This window comes from Bubalus bubalis, chromosome 3 (assembly GCF_019923935.1).
Source record: "Bubalus bubalis isolate 160015118507 breed Murrah chromosome 3, NDDB_SH_1, whole genome shotgun sequence".
Taxonomy (NCBI): domain Eukaryota; kingdom Metazoa; phylum Chordata; class Mammalia; order Artiodactyla; family Bovidae; genus Bubalus; species Bubalus bubalis.
In genome coordinates this window covers 172,149,179-172,166,108 of record NC_059159.1, presented here as the reverse complement: position 1 = coordinate 172,166,108, position 16,930 = coordinate 172,149,179, and the positions used below count along the sequence as shown (strand labels likewise).

General features: G+C 39.3%; 1 protein-coding gene across 1 annotated transcript in view; it reads left to right on the top strand.

Moving 5' to 3' along the window:
* Nucleotides 1–16,930, top strand: part of C5 (complement C5) — a 98,193-nt gene continuing 81,263 nt past the window's right edge. Inside the window, exons 1-6 of the mRNA XM_006054142.3 lie at nt 1–148; nt 6,188–6,380; nt 8,940–9,102; nt 13,922–13,992; nt 15,306–15,397; nt 16,727–16,809. Coding sequence (XP_006054204.3) covers nt 84–148; nt 6,188–6,380; nt 8,940–9,102; nt 13,922–13,992; nt 15,306–15,397; nt 16,727–16,809 — 667 coding nt within the window. The 5' untranslated portion in view covers nt 1–83. The remainder of the gene's footprint in view (nt 149–6,187; nt 6,381–8,939; nt 9,103–13,921; nt 13,993–15,305; nt 15,398–16,726; nt 16,810–16,930) is intronic.

Genomic DNA, 16,930 nt, shown 5'->3' with positions numbered 1-16,930 from the left:
CCCAAGTTCTTCAATCTCGGTTTCTTTAAAAAGGAGAGTAACTTCAGGAAGTTCATATCGATGGTTTAACCACTGCCTCCAGCATGGGCCTGTGGGGCTTACTTTGTTTTTTAATCTTTCTGGGGAAGAGTTGGGGCCAGGAACAAACGTAAGTAAAAAAAACTATCTTCATTTTTCAGTGCATCTTATCAAGGCGATGAGTGAAAAATCAAATACAACAGACTGTGTTAATTTGTACATTACTTTCTACTTCTGGGAACACCAGTAGTCTCATCTCTGAATAAGAAAATCATGCAGCATTTTGACTTGATGTGAGGCTAACGATGGGACAGTTTTACAGGTTTGTTTGTGTGTGTGTGTGTGTTTTAACTTTAAATTTTGTATAGGGGTATCGCCTATTAGCAATATTGGGCTTGTTTCAGGTGAACAGTGAAGGCACTTGGCCATATATATACATGTATCCATTCTCCCCCAAACACCCTTCTCATCCTGACTGCCACATAACTTTGAGCAGAATTCCATGCAGGAGTTTATTGGTTAACCATTTTAAATATAGCAGTGTGTATATGTCCATTGCTGCTGCTGCTGCTAAGTCACTTCAGTCGTGTCCGACTCTGTGCAACCCCATAGACGGCAGCCCACCAGGCTCCGCCATCCCTGGGATTCTCCAGGCAAGAACACTGGAGTGGGTTTCCTTCTCCAATGCATGAAATTGAAAAGTGAAAGTGAAGTTGCTCAGTCGTGTCCGACCCTCAGCAACCCCATGGATTGCAACCTTCCAGGCTCCTCCGTCCATGGGATTTTCTAGGCAAGAGTACTGGAGTGGGGTGCCATTGCCTTCTCCGATATGTCCATTAGGGGACTGTTATTTATAAAACTTTACATGAGTTAGTGATCAAATTCTTCTTCAAAAAAAGCACAACTAAATTCAAGATAGCAAACTTTCTTGCATTGATTGCTTATTTCTATTTGGTGTAGAGTTTTCCTGTGTTTTCTGTGTACTCTACTTAGTAAAGCAAGAGTTACTTGGGGATCAATTCTAATACTATGGTTTAAAATCTATTGATGTAAGTACTTCTAAATTTATGAGCTCATGCTTCACAAATTACACACAATAGTTTGTTGAAAATTATTATTGAAACAATTGTATTTAAAACTAGGTGTTAAAATATTGATCTCATATCTAGAAATAACATCTTAGTATTGAAAAGGAACTGGAGAGTATCTAATCAAACCTATATCAAACGTAAGTATAAATCCAGACAGAGGCAGTAACTTGCCAAAGGTCACACCACTAAAACAAACAGAAGTAGAATCTGTATTAAGGACTCCTCTTTATTACTTCAGATTTTTTCCATTTTGTCATAAATGTACACACGTAAAATACACAATAAATATCCATGTGTACCTGAGATGTCGTGAACTTGAGCACTCTCCCACCCCTAATCTCACACGGCCACCCCATTTCCTAGATTCTGTTATTGCGTCTGAAAAGACAGCCAACTGAAGTCAGAGAGATCGGATTGAATGCTTCATTGGATTAAATGCTTCAGATCAGTGGTGGGGCGAGCAGTGGAGCCGAGGTCTCGTGACACTGATTTTCAACTACACTGTACTGACCCTTAATAAGCACATTCTCTGTTTCTCTGAAAAAGTAACAGTATATTATATACAACATGGAAGTCAGTAAATTTAATTGATTCAGCTAAAACTTTTCGAGAACTTGGCACAGAGGATGTACTGGGTTGGCCAAACATTTCGTTCGGCTTCTTGGGGAAAAGCCAAATGAACTTTTTGGCCAACCCAACAGTAGGTGGTGTAGAGCTTGCATTTAAGGAGGAGAGGAAAATGACTCGATGAACAACCAGTGAATGAATGAATAAGGTCAAATGGCTATTGGTACCAGGAAGAAAAAAATATGAAGGACAATAAGAGGATAAAGAAATGATTGGGCACCATACAAAAGTGTAGACAGGGAACATTCTCTACAGACGCGACACTTGAGCAGAGCTTGCAGGAAGTAACACAGCAAATCAGGCAAACATTTGGGGAAAGAACATTCCAGAAAAAGGCCAAGCTAGCATTTGTGCCTCTTTGCAAGTTCAGTGGCCAAGTTCTCTACAACTATTGAAAGAAAATAAGAAAAATGCAAAATACTTTATATGATAGATTGTGTTGGCATTGCATCAGTAAGGATCAAAATACGTATGAGTAGATGGTTGCAGAGCTATCTTTTAGGGACTTGTGAACATGAATTACATGAATTAGCTAAAAGTTCCTTGGACAGTAAGGAGGTCAAACCAGTCAATCTTAAGGGAGATCAACCCTGAATATTCCCTGGAAGGACTGATGCTGAAGCTGAAGCTAGAGTATGTTGGTTATCTGATGTGAACGGACGACTCATTGGAAAAGTCCGTGATGCTGGGAAAGATTGAGGGCAGAAGGAAAAGAGGGCATCAGAGGCTGAGATGGCTGTACGGCCTCACCGACGCAATGAACGTGAACTTGGGCAAACTCCAGGAAATGGTGAGGGACAGGGAGGCCTGGCGTACTGCAGCCCATGGGGTCACAGAGTCTGACACGAGTGGGTGACTGAACAACAACAACAGCAAACATGTATTATTCTCTAGTTCACCAGTACTACCACACAATCAGAATTAAAACAATACTAAACTGAAAAATATAAAACTTCTAATGCTGCTGCTGCTAAGTCGCTTCAGTCATGTCCGACTCTGTGCGACCCCATAGACGCCAGCCCACCAGGCTCCCCCATCCCTGGGATTCTCCAGGCAAGAACACTGGAGTGGGTTGCCATTTCCTTCTCCGATGCATGAAAGTGAAAGTGAATTCACCTAGTCGTGTCTGAGTCTTAGCGACCCCACGGACTGCAGCCTACCAGGCTCCTCCATCCATGGGATTTTCCAGGCAAGAGTACTGGAGTGGGGTGCCATCGCTTTCTCTGAAAACTTATAATAACACCAATTTTAAAAATAACTTTTATTTCAGTTCAGTTCAGTCGCTCAGTCATGTCCAACTCTTTGGGACCCCATGGACTGCAGCACGCCAGGCCTCCCTGTCCATCACCTCCCGGAATTTACTCAAACTCATGTCCATTGAGTCAGTGATGCCATCCAACCATCTCATCCTCTGTCGTCCCCTTCTCTTCCTGTCTTCAATCTTTCCCAGCATCAGGGTCTTTTCAAATGAGTCAGTTCTTCACATCAGGTGGCCAAAGTATTGGAGTTTCAGCTTCAGCATCAGTCCTTCCAATGAACATTCAGGACTAATTTCCTTTAGGATGGACTGGTTGGATCTACTTGCAGTCCAAGGGACTCTCAAGAGTCTTCTCCAACACCACAGTTCAAAACCATCAGTTCTTTGGCGCTCAGATTTCTTTATAGTCCAACTCTCATATCCATACCTGACTACTGGAAAAACCATAACCTTGACTAGACAGACCTTTGTTGGCAAAATAACGTCTCTGCTTTTTAATATGCTGTCTAGGTTGGTCATAACTCTCCTCCCAAGGAGCAAGCGTCTTTTAACTTCATGGCTGCAGTCACCATCTGCAGTGATTTTGGAGCCCCCCCAAATAAAGTCTGACACTGTTTCCACTGTTTCTCCGTCCATTTGCCGTGTCTTTCAGAATGTTCCACAGTTCACTGTTACTTATTTATTTACTTTGGTTGTGCTGCGTCTGTGTTGCCTCGTGGCTTTTCTCCAGTTGTGGCAAGCAAGGGCCACTCTCTAGTTGTGGTGCTCAGGCTTCTCCTTGCCGTGGCTTCTCTTGCAGTAGAGCACGGGCTTTCGGGAACTCAGCCTTCAGTAGTCGTGGCTCCTGGGCTCCTGAGCGCAAGAGCACAGGCTCAATAGTTCTGGCACACAGGCTTAGCTGCTCTTTGGCATGTGGGATCTTCCCGGATCGAACCCATGTCTCCTGCATTGGCAGGCAGATTCTTTACCACTGAGCCACCAGGGAAGCCCAATGCCAAAATTAAAACAGCTTTCCCCCACCCCACCCCCTGACTAAACTTCTCTTGAAAAACTCTTGATAAATTCAATTTAGTCTAGCACTTGAAAGTGTTAGTTCAGGAAACAGGTTGCTCAGGTTCAGTTCCTAATTCTGTAATTTAATAGCTGTGTGATCTTGGGCAAGTTAACTACCAGCCTCCTCCTCTGTAAAATCAGAGTAATAATAAGGTCTTTTTCATAGGATGGTCGTCACAGCACAGTGACGTATATACATATATAAATACATATGTGAATGCATAGTGCTTAAAATAGTGCCTAGAATTGAGTGAGGTTTCAGTAAATATATCTTAGTATCATCAAACCTGAACATTTCTTGTTTTCTGATGTTCCTGCATAAATACATGGGAAATTGAGAAGATGGTTGGAAAACTGGAGATTCTTTTCCCCCTTTTACAATTTTTCTGTAAATGGTTCCAAATTACTTGTCATGTAGAAGAATTATCAGGTGCTTTTAAAGTGTTTATTTGCTTCCAAATTAGTTTCATTGTTATTAGAGACTTGCTGATTTTTAAGCCTTTTGAAATGTCAGTGTTGTGCGCGCATGTGTGGTATGTTGCTTCAGTCGTGTCCAACTCCCTGACCCCTTGGACTGCAGCCCACCAGGCTCCTCTGTCCGTGGGATTCTCCAGGCAAGAACACTGGAGTGGGTTGCCATTTCCTTCTCCAGTGCATGAAAGTGAAAAGTGAAAAGTGAAAGTGAAGTCGCTCAGTCATGCCCGACTCTTAGCGACCCCGTGGACTGCAGCCTACAGGCTCCTCCGTCCATGGGATTTTCCAGGCAAGAGTACTGGAGTGGGGTGCCATCGCCTTCTCGGATCCACCCACTAGGATAACATAATAGTTATAAGAGTTATTTCCTTTCAACTAATTCAGCAAACATTTATTGAGTACTAAGCATGCTTACTCCTTGGAAGGAAAGTTATGACCAACCTAGATAGTATATTGAAAAGCAGAGACATTACTTTGCCAACAAAGGTCTGTCTAGTCAAGGCTATGATTTTTCCTGTGTTCATGTATGGATGTGAGAGTTGGACTGTGAAGAAAGCTGAGCGCTGAAGAATTGATGCTTTTGAAGTGTGGTGTTGGAGAAGACTCTTGAGAGTCCCTTGGACTGCAAGGAGATCCAACCAGTCCATCCTAAGGGAGATCAGTCCTGGGTGTTCTTTGGAAGGAATGATGTTAAAGCTGAAACTTCAGTACTTTGGCCCCCTCATGGGAAAAGTTGACTCATTGGAAAAGACTCTGATGCTGGGAGGGATTCGGGGCAAGAGGAGAAGGGGACGACAGAGGATGAGATGGCTGGATGGCATCACTGACTCGATGGACATGAGTCTGAGTGAACTCTGGGAGTTGGTGATGGACAGGGAGGCCTGGCGTGCTGCGATTCATGGGGTCGCAAAGAGTCAGACATGACTGAGCGACTGAACTGAACTAAAGTATGCTAGATGCTTTCAGATAGGTATTCTTATTTCCTCCTTAGCACCCTGGTAAAGAAGGTGACTGGGCTTCTGCGCTGGCTCAGCGGTAAAGCATCAGCCTGCCAGTGCAGGAGACGCAGGTTCAGTCCCTGGTTTGGGAAGATCCCTTGAAGTAGGAGATGGCAAAACCCACCCAGTATTCTTGTCTGGGAAATACCATGGACAGAGGAGCCTGGCGGGCTATGGTCTATGGGGTTGCAAAGAGTCAGACACCATTTAGTGGCTAAACAACAAAAAAGGTAATATTTAAGGTATATTATTTAATTCTTCAGAGAGGGTTAGTGACTTTACCATGGTCACTCAGCCAGCAGATGGCAGAGCTGGAATTCAATCTCTGGTACCTATGTTGCTTTTTTCTGCATCGGGCAAAAATATTGAAACTATTTATCATTAAAAGTTTTCCTTTGCTACAGAGGCTCAGGGAAGGTGTTATCACTACCTTTCTAGAGGTTAACAAAGTCACCAGCTCTATTTCTAAAGTCTTAATTCCAAGCTATTTTTTCTTGGAAACTGTGCTGAAATGATTGTAGATAGCAAATAAATGTTAATTTAAAATATCACTTCAAGTTGAGAAAAAGTGCCCATTGTAAATCTAATCTATCAAGTGAGATAAAAAGTCAGAAATATAACAAAAATGTCATATAAAAATACTGATCCTTCTCCTTCCATTTCAACAGGTATGTCATTTCAGCACCAAAAGTATTGCATGTTGGAGCATATGAAAATGTTGTAATTCAAGTTTATGGATACACTGAAGAATTTGATGCAACAGTCTCAATCAAAAGCTTTCCCGACAAAAAAGTTACTTACTCTTCAGGCCATGTTACTTTATCTGCAGAAAATAAATTCCAAAATTCTGCTACCTTAACAGTATGTATTTATCCTTCAGTTTCTTTATACATACAGAATATTCTCAATAAAATGTGTATCCAGTTTGAATATTGATAACAGAGATTTCGTCATTTACACCAAACTACCACTGTGTGATTCCTAGATGATGTCAGTCACTAATGATGATATGGGTGGAAAAGAAAATTCCAAATAGGAGAGTTGTATCTGCTTTTTAAGTAGTATATGAAAACTTTAACATTCTTATTGGAAAATAAAGTTGTCCTAATGTGAGCATATGGAGAAGGAGGTGGCAACTCACTCCAGTATTCTCCTGGACAGAGGAGCCTGATGGGCTGCAGTCTGTGCAGTTGCAAGGAGTCGGACACGACTGAGAGACTAACACCAATGTGAACAGATTTGGAAATGAATGGAAAGTACTCGTTTACTGTGAAAATTACTAATGCAAAGAAACAGACTGATATGAACACGCATATTGATCTGTCATGCATTGCCTACAAAAATCCCTGGATGCTATTTGTTTAAACTCCAATATCCTACAATCAAAACTTCTAAAACTAATGAATTATTGATTACTAAAGTGAATAGCTCTTATGTATAACCATAGTTAATAGAAAGAACAACCTGTATCAAATAAACTTTCCTTCTATTGGGCTTCCCTGGTGGCTCAGACAGTAAAAGAATCTGCCTGCAGTGCAGGAGACTGAATTTCGATCCCTGGATCGGGAAGATCCCCTGGAGAAGGGAATGGTAACCCACTCAGGCATTCTTGCCTGGAGAATTTCATGGACAGAAGAGCCCGGCGGGCTACAATCCATGGGGTCAGAAAGAGTTGGACACAACTGAGGGATTAAGATATTGTTGTATAGTTTGGTTAGAGAATTGCTCGTAATTCATTTCTTATTAAGAACTCTGATAACTAAAAATAACTTTCATATTTACTGTTTCTTTATCCAAGTGAAAAATATTGTTTTAAATTCTGATATAAATTCAAAAATAAAGAACCAAAAAATCAAAGACTTCTAGACTTGGAAGGGCCTCTGAGGCTTATTAGACCAGTGTTTCTTTAACGTGAGTTCTTTAAAAAGAGATTAAACTTTGAAATTTTATAAAGAGCTGAAAGTTAAAATTACGTTGATATTTACCATTTTGAGTTTATTTTATAAATGTTTAGATTTTATAATTATACAAAAGTGATAAGCACAAGAATATTATACTGACTTTTAGGTCTGTACATATTTAACACTGTACTGAAAATATTTCTTATTTTTATAAATAACAAAAAGTCAACACTTGAGAGTCCTCCAGAATATTTTATCCTTTAAAAGAGTTCTATATATTACTCAAATTTCAGAAACACTGATCTAAATAAATTCTAACCAAACATAGGAATTCTTTGCTTCATGTCCTTGATGATAAGTGCTCTAACCTTTTAGCAAACAGGTCCACTTATTAGGTTTATGAGGAAATAAAATTCATTTCCCCAAAGAAGTCACTTTTATCTGCTGCCATTAGCCACAAACATGTGGCTGTTATCTTTAAATTTAAATCAATCAAATGTAACTAATATAAAAAATTCAGTTCATCACTCATACTAGCCATGTTTCTAGTGCTTAAATAGCTACAGATGGCCTGTACTGAGCAGCATAGATATAGGACATTCCCCTCACCACAGAAAACGCTATTGATCAGTGCTAACTTAAATGGCTAATTTGGAAAATAAATTAGGGTGGGGAAATCATAAAAACTGATGCATATCTTAAGCATTTAAATTTATCTCAACATTACAATATATCTTTATTTGCTAATCGTTTGATGTTGTGCCAAGGTCTTTTCTTGGGTCCACTTGCAGCAGCCAGCCTTATTCATAATGGGTCACACCTTTAACGAATCATCTGTTCTGCAGTTTCTGTTTCCTTGAAGTAGAGAAAAAACTTAGGTACTCACAAAGCAATCTGAGTGCAGAATCTTTATAGATTCTTACTGCTTTTCCAAACGTTTACAGTACTCTCATATATCTAATTCACCATGGTTGGTTGTATTAATTAGCTTTTATCTCAAACTGGAAAGTGTACTGCTCAACCGTGGGAACAGAGGATGTAAATATAATACAGTGTCCTGAACACCAGTCAGGATGTTGAACAGAGGGAGTGGAGAACAGGGACTAACCCAGCAAACGGAGGAGGTTAAAGCTTGTTAGGAGAGCTGTGGTTCAGATGCTAAAGGACCTGCCCACAGTGCAGGAGACCCAGGTTTGATCCCTGGGTCAATTCTTGCCTGGAGAATTCCATGGACAGAGGAGCCTGGTGGGCTACAGTCCGTGGGGTCACAAAGAGTCAGACACGACTGAGCAGCTAACACTTTCATAGTAGTAGTTTTAATAAATGTGTATAAAATTTGGGAAACATAGAACCAAAAATTTTTAATTACTTAAAGCTGAATGTTGATTATGATGTTTGATACTGAAGGGCTTGGAGCAAAATTTATTTACTACTTTGGCTCCTATACTACTTTTTAAATAGCAATGTTTTATAACTTTGGAATTATTATACTCTTTGCCATCAACATTTTCTTTTACAGATACAACCCAAACAGTTGTCTGAAAGACAAAGCTCCGTTTCACATGTGTATCTGGAAGTTACATCAAAGCATTTTTCAAAAGCAAAAAAAATGCCAGTAACCTACGACAATGGATTCCTCTTCATTCACACAGACAAACCTGTGTACACTCCACACCAGTCAGGTAGAGTATGAGATGCCTCTTTCTCTGGGGAGCAGTGGGACGGGCACTGACACTGTGCTGTGGAGCTTTATCCTTCAAGCTGGAGCAACTGGATAGCGGACGGCGGCATTTGTTCAAACTGAACTCTGGATGTGGGGAAGAATCATTTATTTTTAATGTTTGTTTTGCATTGGAGTAAAATTGGTTTACAAAGCTGTCTTAGTTTCAGGTGTATAGCAAAGTGATTCATTTGTACATAAACATGTATCAAATTATTTTCACTTTTAGGTTATTACAGACTGTTGAGCAGAGGTCCCTGGGCTATGCAATAGGTCCTCGCTGGTTATCTATCTAAATACAGCAGCATGAACACTGCCAAGCTCATTCTATGAGGCCACCAGCACTGTGATGACAGAAGCAGACAGGACACCACGAAATAAGATGACAGGCCAATGTCACTGTGAGCTTTTAACGCTTGCGTTTAAGTGGAGACGGGCTTCCAACTTGATCAAAAGAGTCTCAATCCCCAGTGATTTCTACACTTATAAATATAATTTTAATTTTAAATTCATATGGAAATTGTTAAATAATTATATGGAATTTAGTTTTTAAATTTTAAATATAAATCTCAGATTCATATGGAAATCACAAAAGTCAACAAGTACATTATCTACCCTGTCAGTTGTTCCCACATAGGAAAAAAGCTATTTAAGAATTGTGAGATGTAGTGTTAGGTTTTATTATTAAACAAGCTATAAGAGGTAACTGCAAATATAATTTTAGCAATGTGAAAATAATTTGTTATAAAGTAGCGATCATAAAAACATTCTATTACTTTGCAGCTAATTCTCAAATTCAGAAAACAAATCAAACCCTAGGGTATCAGATGATTCAGCAAAAAGTAAGTGAAGTCACATAAATAAATGGATATTAATTTTCTTAGGAGATCTACCTAAAGAAAGTTCCTATTAGAACACTGGTTTGTATTAGTGGTTTATCTGTTAGAGTGGGAAAGGATAGGGTAGCCCATCAAACCTCTGATTGGTGAGTGGCTGGATTTACTCCCAATGAACGAAAAACGAAACACAGAAAAGTGTGAATGCTGCCCACATATGTTCACGTATCTGCAAAATCTTCAATTCCTCCATCACTCCCTGTTGCTAAAATTAACTTTTGAGCAAATCAGGATGGAATTATAAGAGTACATGGAAGGGGGAGGTTCCAGAGTTTCAATAATGGCATTATTGGTGAAGAAAAGAGGACGAGAGGCCAGACCAGCCAGTTTTGTTGAAAACCTTTCAGGTAGCACATGCTTGCTACATGTTGACTGATGCTGATGACAGAATGGAGTGGAATGGGCCTGCACCATTGCCTTTCAGCAGGAACTCCTGTTATGACCATCTCAGAAAGAAAAGGCCTAGAAAGGTTGGGGTATCGCTTCCAGCTTGGACATAATGTCGTTGCCAGAATAGCATCCTATTGACTCCAAGAAGATGACTTGGTGTTCATTGAGATAGTCTCTGCCCATAAAGTTTGAGCCCTTTTTAAACATCATACCCTGAAACAAATATACCCTCACCCTTGCCCTGCTCCCATATTAGAGGATGCTTCTTTAATTGGGTCTTGCTGACACTACTTACCGTTTAGGGTTCTCATCTTTCTTTTTCTTGTTTAATTTTTGGCCGTGCCCCATGGCATGCTGGACATTACTTCCCTGACCAGGGATTGAACCTGTGCCCCTTGCAATGGAAGCATGCAGTCTTAACCACTGGCCCTCCAGGCAAGTCCCTAGGGTCCTCATCTTTGTCCATCAAGCAGCCTGATACCCAGACCCTGGGACTTCTGTTAGCTCTCAAGTTTTCCCTTAAGAACAGCCCCATTTATTATTTCTTTATCAGAACTTTACCATAAAAATATGTAGTGTCTTCATCTTAGAATAGAGATGAGAGATCTCTAAGATCTCTCTAACACCTATTCTATCTTAGAATAGATCAAACAGAAAACAAGAGCACCTCCCTCTAAATTTTGACTCATTATTGAGAGGTAGTGAAATATAGTTGTGAACAGCAGACTCTGGAGCCAAATTGTCTGGGTTCAAATCACGGTTGGGGCTCTTATTAGCTCCATGACCCTGTGTGAGTTAATTTTTCTGAGTCCCGTTTTCCTCATCTGTATAGTGGAGATAGTAATAGAACTTACCTCACAGAGTTGTGAGAGTTCGGTGAATTCATATGTATAAAGCACTTGAAACACTGCCTACCCCAGAGTAAGCATCAGGAAAGTATTTTCCATTATCATTTAATCTATGGAATAGCACAAAGCCTTATTAACACAGAAGAAAAAAGAATTACTGAAAAGTAATTCTTTTAGAAATTAATTACATCTTGCTATTTATAACTCTAATGTCCCAGTTCTCACATTTTAATCTGAAGATCCTGGAGGGATTTTTCATATAAGTATCTTTAGGATAGAGGCTTAGATCTTCAAAGCTTTACAGGATGAAGGATATCAGAATATTGACCAAAATGCTTCCAGTTTCACACAGCCTGTGTCCTGCCTGCCCCTCCTGCCTCATCACCCACCGTGCCGGCTCTCGTCCATGGACAGCAGCCAAACTGACGTCTGTGCAGTTGCTTTCTTGCACCGTTTTCCCGTTCGTAGTAAGGCGTGCGCGCCTCTCCCCCGTACATTCATCGCCCTCCTCGCCCTCTGAACTTCCACTCACCTCTTCCGTGCCATCACACGGAGGGCAGCCTTCTCTGCTTCAAAGCTCCCTCTGTCGGCCTCAGAAAGCCGGGGAGTGTCCTTGGCAGCATTTCCCAGCCCTGGAGTTTGCAGTTACTTGTGGGAGCTTGTGTTTGCGTCTCTACTCCACTGCATTGGAGGAGTTCCGCGTCCGATTTGCCACCATCGTGTCTCGGTGCCTAGCATAGTGTCTGCACATAGAAGGCATTCAATATATATTTTAAACGTCTATAAGCTATACCTTTGGTACAAAAAGCATTTATTGAACTTGCCTTTGATATACCATCGCTATGAAGACAAGATTAATTTTCTAACCTAGCACAAACTGAATTAGGAAGTGGACAAGTGGTAGCTATAGAAATAATAAAAATAAAATAAAAATAATAAGCATTCATGGTTAGTTATTATGCGCTGGGTTATGCAAAGCTTTGTCTCATTTAATCTCACGTGCTATGAAGCAGATACTAGCAGTCCTGTGTTACAGATGTGGGACCTAAGGGCTAAGAGGGATTAGGTATCCTGTTCTGGGTCACGTTAGAAAGTGGCAGAGATAGGAATGAAACCAAAGTTTTGAATTTTGGGGCCCAAACTCTTAACTTTTGCGGTGCACTGCCTCTGGCAGCAGCTCAATGATGCTCAGGGCTGGACCAGGTATGTTCATAAAGCAGGAGAGAGGACTCGAGCTGAGAGACAGGGGTGAGCGGACAACAGGGCAGAGGGATTTACTGAGCATTTCATTTTGATCTTAAGGTCTTAGTGAAATCAATTTTAGAGAGCTTAATATGTGGCTTCTTAGGTAGAGCTTTGCATAATACTGACCCTTTAAAGGTTTGTGATGTCAGTTCAGTTTTATTTTGTGGTTAAAGTTTTGGCCATGAAATGATTTGAGCATCAGAAAAACCCTAGAGAAATTATAATATGTCATTGGAAGGAATTAAACCAGCATGTTCAAGCAGCTAAGAGTTAAAAGCTAAGCAGACGTATTTGTTTAAAAGGCAGGGATCTATTACCTGACAGGAAGAAGTGGAAGGGAACTAATTGTTATTGAGTCCCTGCCATTATTCTTTTAACAATGTGTGAATAATTGTAGGATCTGGCTCAATAAATGTAACAAAACTGTACAATTCAAAACTATCCTTAGCAACAGTAAAAGACAATTTGGGGCCTTGCTGTAAGAGTATATAGTCTGAAACAAATCACCTAATTTTTCATTAAAATCTTCAATTCTGAGATGATTTTTTATACTCCCAGTGTAACCACTCCAGTATTCTTGGGCTTCCCCGTGGCTCAGATAGTAAAGAATATGGCTGCAGTGCAGGAGACCTGGGCTCGATCCCAGGTTGGGTTGGGAAGATCCCCTGGAGGGGTGCATGGCAACCTGCTCCAGTATTCTTGCCTGGAGAATCCCATGGACAGAGGAGCCTGATGGGCTACAGTCCATGGGGTCGCAGGAGTCAGACATGACTGAGTGACTAAGCTCAATATAACCATAGGGTAGACATCACTATTTTGCTACTGTGAAATTTCTTATAAATACTGGCCTAATTACAGGTATAACCAATTTTGTACTATATATTTGTTCCCCAAAAGATATATGCAAATACATTTTAATAAAGTGAACTGTTCTTTAAATTCATTAGAAGTAGCTCTTTAAAGAAATCCAAAAGGATTCTCTTTAAAAGAAAAAATTTTTAGTGATGTGCTGGGAAAGATTGAGGGCAGGAGGAGAAGGGGATGACAGAGGATGAGGTGGTTGGATGGCATCACCAACTCGATGGACATGAGTTTCAGCAAACTCCGGGAGTTGGTGATGGACAGGGAGGCCTGGCGTGCTGCAGTTCACGGGGTTGGAAAGAGTCAAACATGACTGAGCTACCGAACTGAACTGAACTGAAAAGGATTCTCAATAAAAGAAAAAGTTTTTAGTGATGTATTTGTCTACAAGCTAACTTTTTCTTTCTTTTAAATACGAATTTTCATATATGATTATATATTGAATCTTTAAGATGAGGCTCATCTCTTTTAAGGATGATTATTGCAAATATAAAAATACTGTGCTTCACAAAGTTATTGATGATATCAATTATTCTTACAGTAAAGGTTAGAGTTTATTCACTGAATGATGACCTGAAGCCAGCCAAAAGAGAAACGGTCTTAACTTTCATAGTAAGTATGTTTATTTAAATAAAAATTTTATATAAAAATTTTTTAATTATTTAAATTTTCATCAGGACAAGATACTTTGCTCCATAACCCTGTCCTGACACCATACTAATTTATTCAGAAATGGCTATTGAACACCTTCTATGTGTATAACGTTGTAGGTTTATTCCCTTTACAATATGTAAAAATCTCATGAAAATGAAAATCTCAAAAAGTTATGGTTTTGAACTAAATCATTTAAATACATCCTTCATGATACATTTCTTAAAGACCACCCCTCAATCACTAAGAATTCAACTTAGTGAATTAATCCATCAACTAAGAATTAGTTGAATGTCTATTAAGTACGATATTTTTGATTTGCACAATACAAGGTAAAGAATTACAGCCTGTGGCACTTACGCTTGAGGAGTTTAGAGTTTAGTAAGTAACACACACTAGCGCATGGAAAATAGTGCTAACCCCACGAGCTAAAGATCAGTAATTTTCAGCCTTTCGTGAGCCATGATGTACGTAACAGATGTGTGCAATAAATTCCCATGGTCTTCCCAGTTCACGTCAAAACCCTACAAATGTTTGTGAGGAAATAGCTGCTCACCTATTAACAGGAGGTCCCCACTGCAGGTTGCAGCACCTTTTTCTCTACTCAAGGAACCAAAAAACCAAAAATCTTAACAGAACACGAGTGAAAAAGAGGGCTGTACAGGAATAACCTTGAACCCTTTATAACTTACAAAAATTATGAAACTTTCATAAACTTTCACATCTGAGTATTTTATAAGGAATGATTTGAGAAGCATTAGTGTGTTCCAAGACTGTGGTTGATAATTATTGACATAACCTGTAAACTTTCAAAATTTCTAGCTAATAAATGAATTTTACAGCATATTTTCTTTGGAAAGTTCCAAATGAACACATACAAAATTTAGATTCTGGTATCTATAAAGTGTGTAAGATATTATTTGGTTCATTATAACATCAGTTTTTGTCATAGGTCTTTTTTTAACCATACAATAGAGAGTTGAATCTCTTCTAGATAATTGAGACGAGGATACCCTGGACACTGATTTACTTTTTTTGTTTTTGTTTTTGTTTTTTAAGTGAGGCAGGAGATGAAAGAAAGTCAAAAAAAGGAGGAAATGCCTTAAATGAGCCATATTTGTCTTTCACAACATTTAAATGGTTTTCCTCCTTCATATTTAATTCGAAGACATGGATATTTGTTAGTAAATATTTCTATCAATCAAAGACAACGTAATCAGTTAATTTTTTAAATGTGATTTATATGCTTGGAAATTGTCTGTTTTTATTCAAAGGATCCCGAAGGATCAGAAGTTGACATGGTAGAAGAAAATGATTATACTGGAATTATTTCTTTTCCTGACTTCAAGATTCCATCTAATCCTAAGTATTTTAAAGTTTTTTGTTGTTTTTTTAATAAAGTTTTCTGTAAAACAGACATCTGGACCTTTTGGTCGTGAGGTAGATAACCAGTCAAATGGAGCCACCTAGTGTTAACAAAAAGTAAGTGTGAGAGAAATGAAGATGGGCAGTCTTTTCAGGTCTAATGAAAAGCTAGGCTCGGGTTCTGGCAAAACAAACAAACCACTCCCAATACTTCTCACCAATCTTCTTTACAGATAGAAATTAAAATTTGGAAGAAGCAAAAAAATAGTTCCCAGGCCTTTTTCTATCAAAACCATCAACCTTCCACCCTTCAAGGAATCTAATAGACTATCAGTCTAAAAGGCTGGTGTTGTCCCATGTCTTGCTATGACCAATAAAAATACTGGTCTTCTGTAGTCTTTACTGCATAGACTACCAGAAGACAGATTTCAGGAGGGAAGATCTTAGTGAAGTCATTTCCTCCATTTGGTCTCATGCTAGAGGATTAAGAACATGTTTAAACAGAACCCAATGCGATAAAAATTTAGTGAACACATTCCTGGGAAATGCAAAGTACAACGGGAATGAGAAATTTAAAATAGAAATAAAAAATTCATAGTCCCTGTCTCCCACAAACTTAAAGAAGGACGAATAAGTGCATATAAAAATGACTGCAATATCACTTTAAAATCTTCTTATGGTCGTTTTTGCTCTGCCCTCTAGAAGGGAGTTCACAGTTAATTAACTGTACTGAAGATCTTCTAGAAATTTGGATGAAATTGGGGGATTTACATAATTTGGGTAATTTTAAAATTGTGTACCTCCTTGAAAATATTCCATAATAGGGAAGAGTGGAGCCAATTATTGTATAACTCTTATCATTTCTCCACCTCCATCTTATGCCAAGTGGTAGATCATGCCAGAGTATGCATCAGCCATGATAGCCTCCTACAACCATTGCTTTCCTACCCCAGTACCTTTTCACAGGTCGTCCCCTCTGCTTAAAATGTGCTTCGTCTCACTCTTTACAAAGCTGGCTTCCTCTCATCCTTTAGGACGTGGGTTAAATGCTCTCTTTTCTAAGAAGCTACCTTGGATGCAACATCGAATGCAGTCCCTCTCTTCCTTTTTCTTTTCTCTCTCCTCATTTTACTGTCTTATTTTCTTCATGGCACTTGTCTCAATTTTGTAAGTAATTCTTTATTAATTTACTTGCCTTTACTCCCCACTAGACTATAAACTTCTTGAGGACAGGGGTCTTGTCTCTATTGGTCACTTTTGTATCACTAGCCCCTCAATGTAACAGGCACATTTCATGACTTCCATAATTTTAAACATTTTGCTTCCATAGATACGGTGTGTGGACCATTCGAGCTAAATATAAAGAAGACTTTTCAACAACTGGAACCGCATATTTTGAAATTAAAGAATATGGTAATTTCTGATGATTAAAAGTTTACCTATGTAGAGTTAGCATTTTTGCAATAATTCTTTTCATGAATGAACTTAATGTTAAATCACTCCCAGATGAAGATGAGGCTGCTTTCTGGTATGG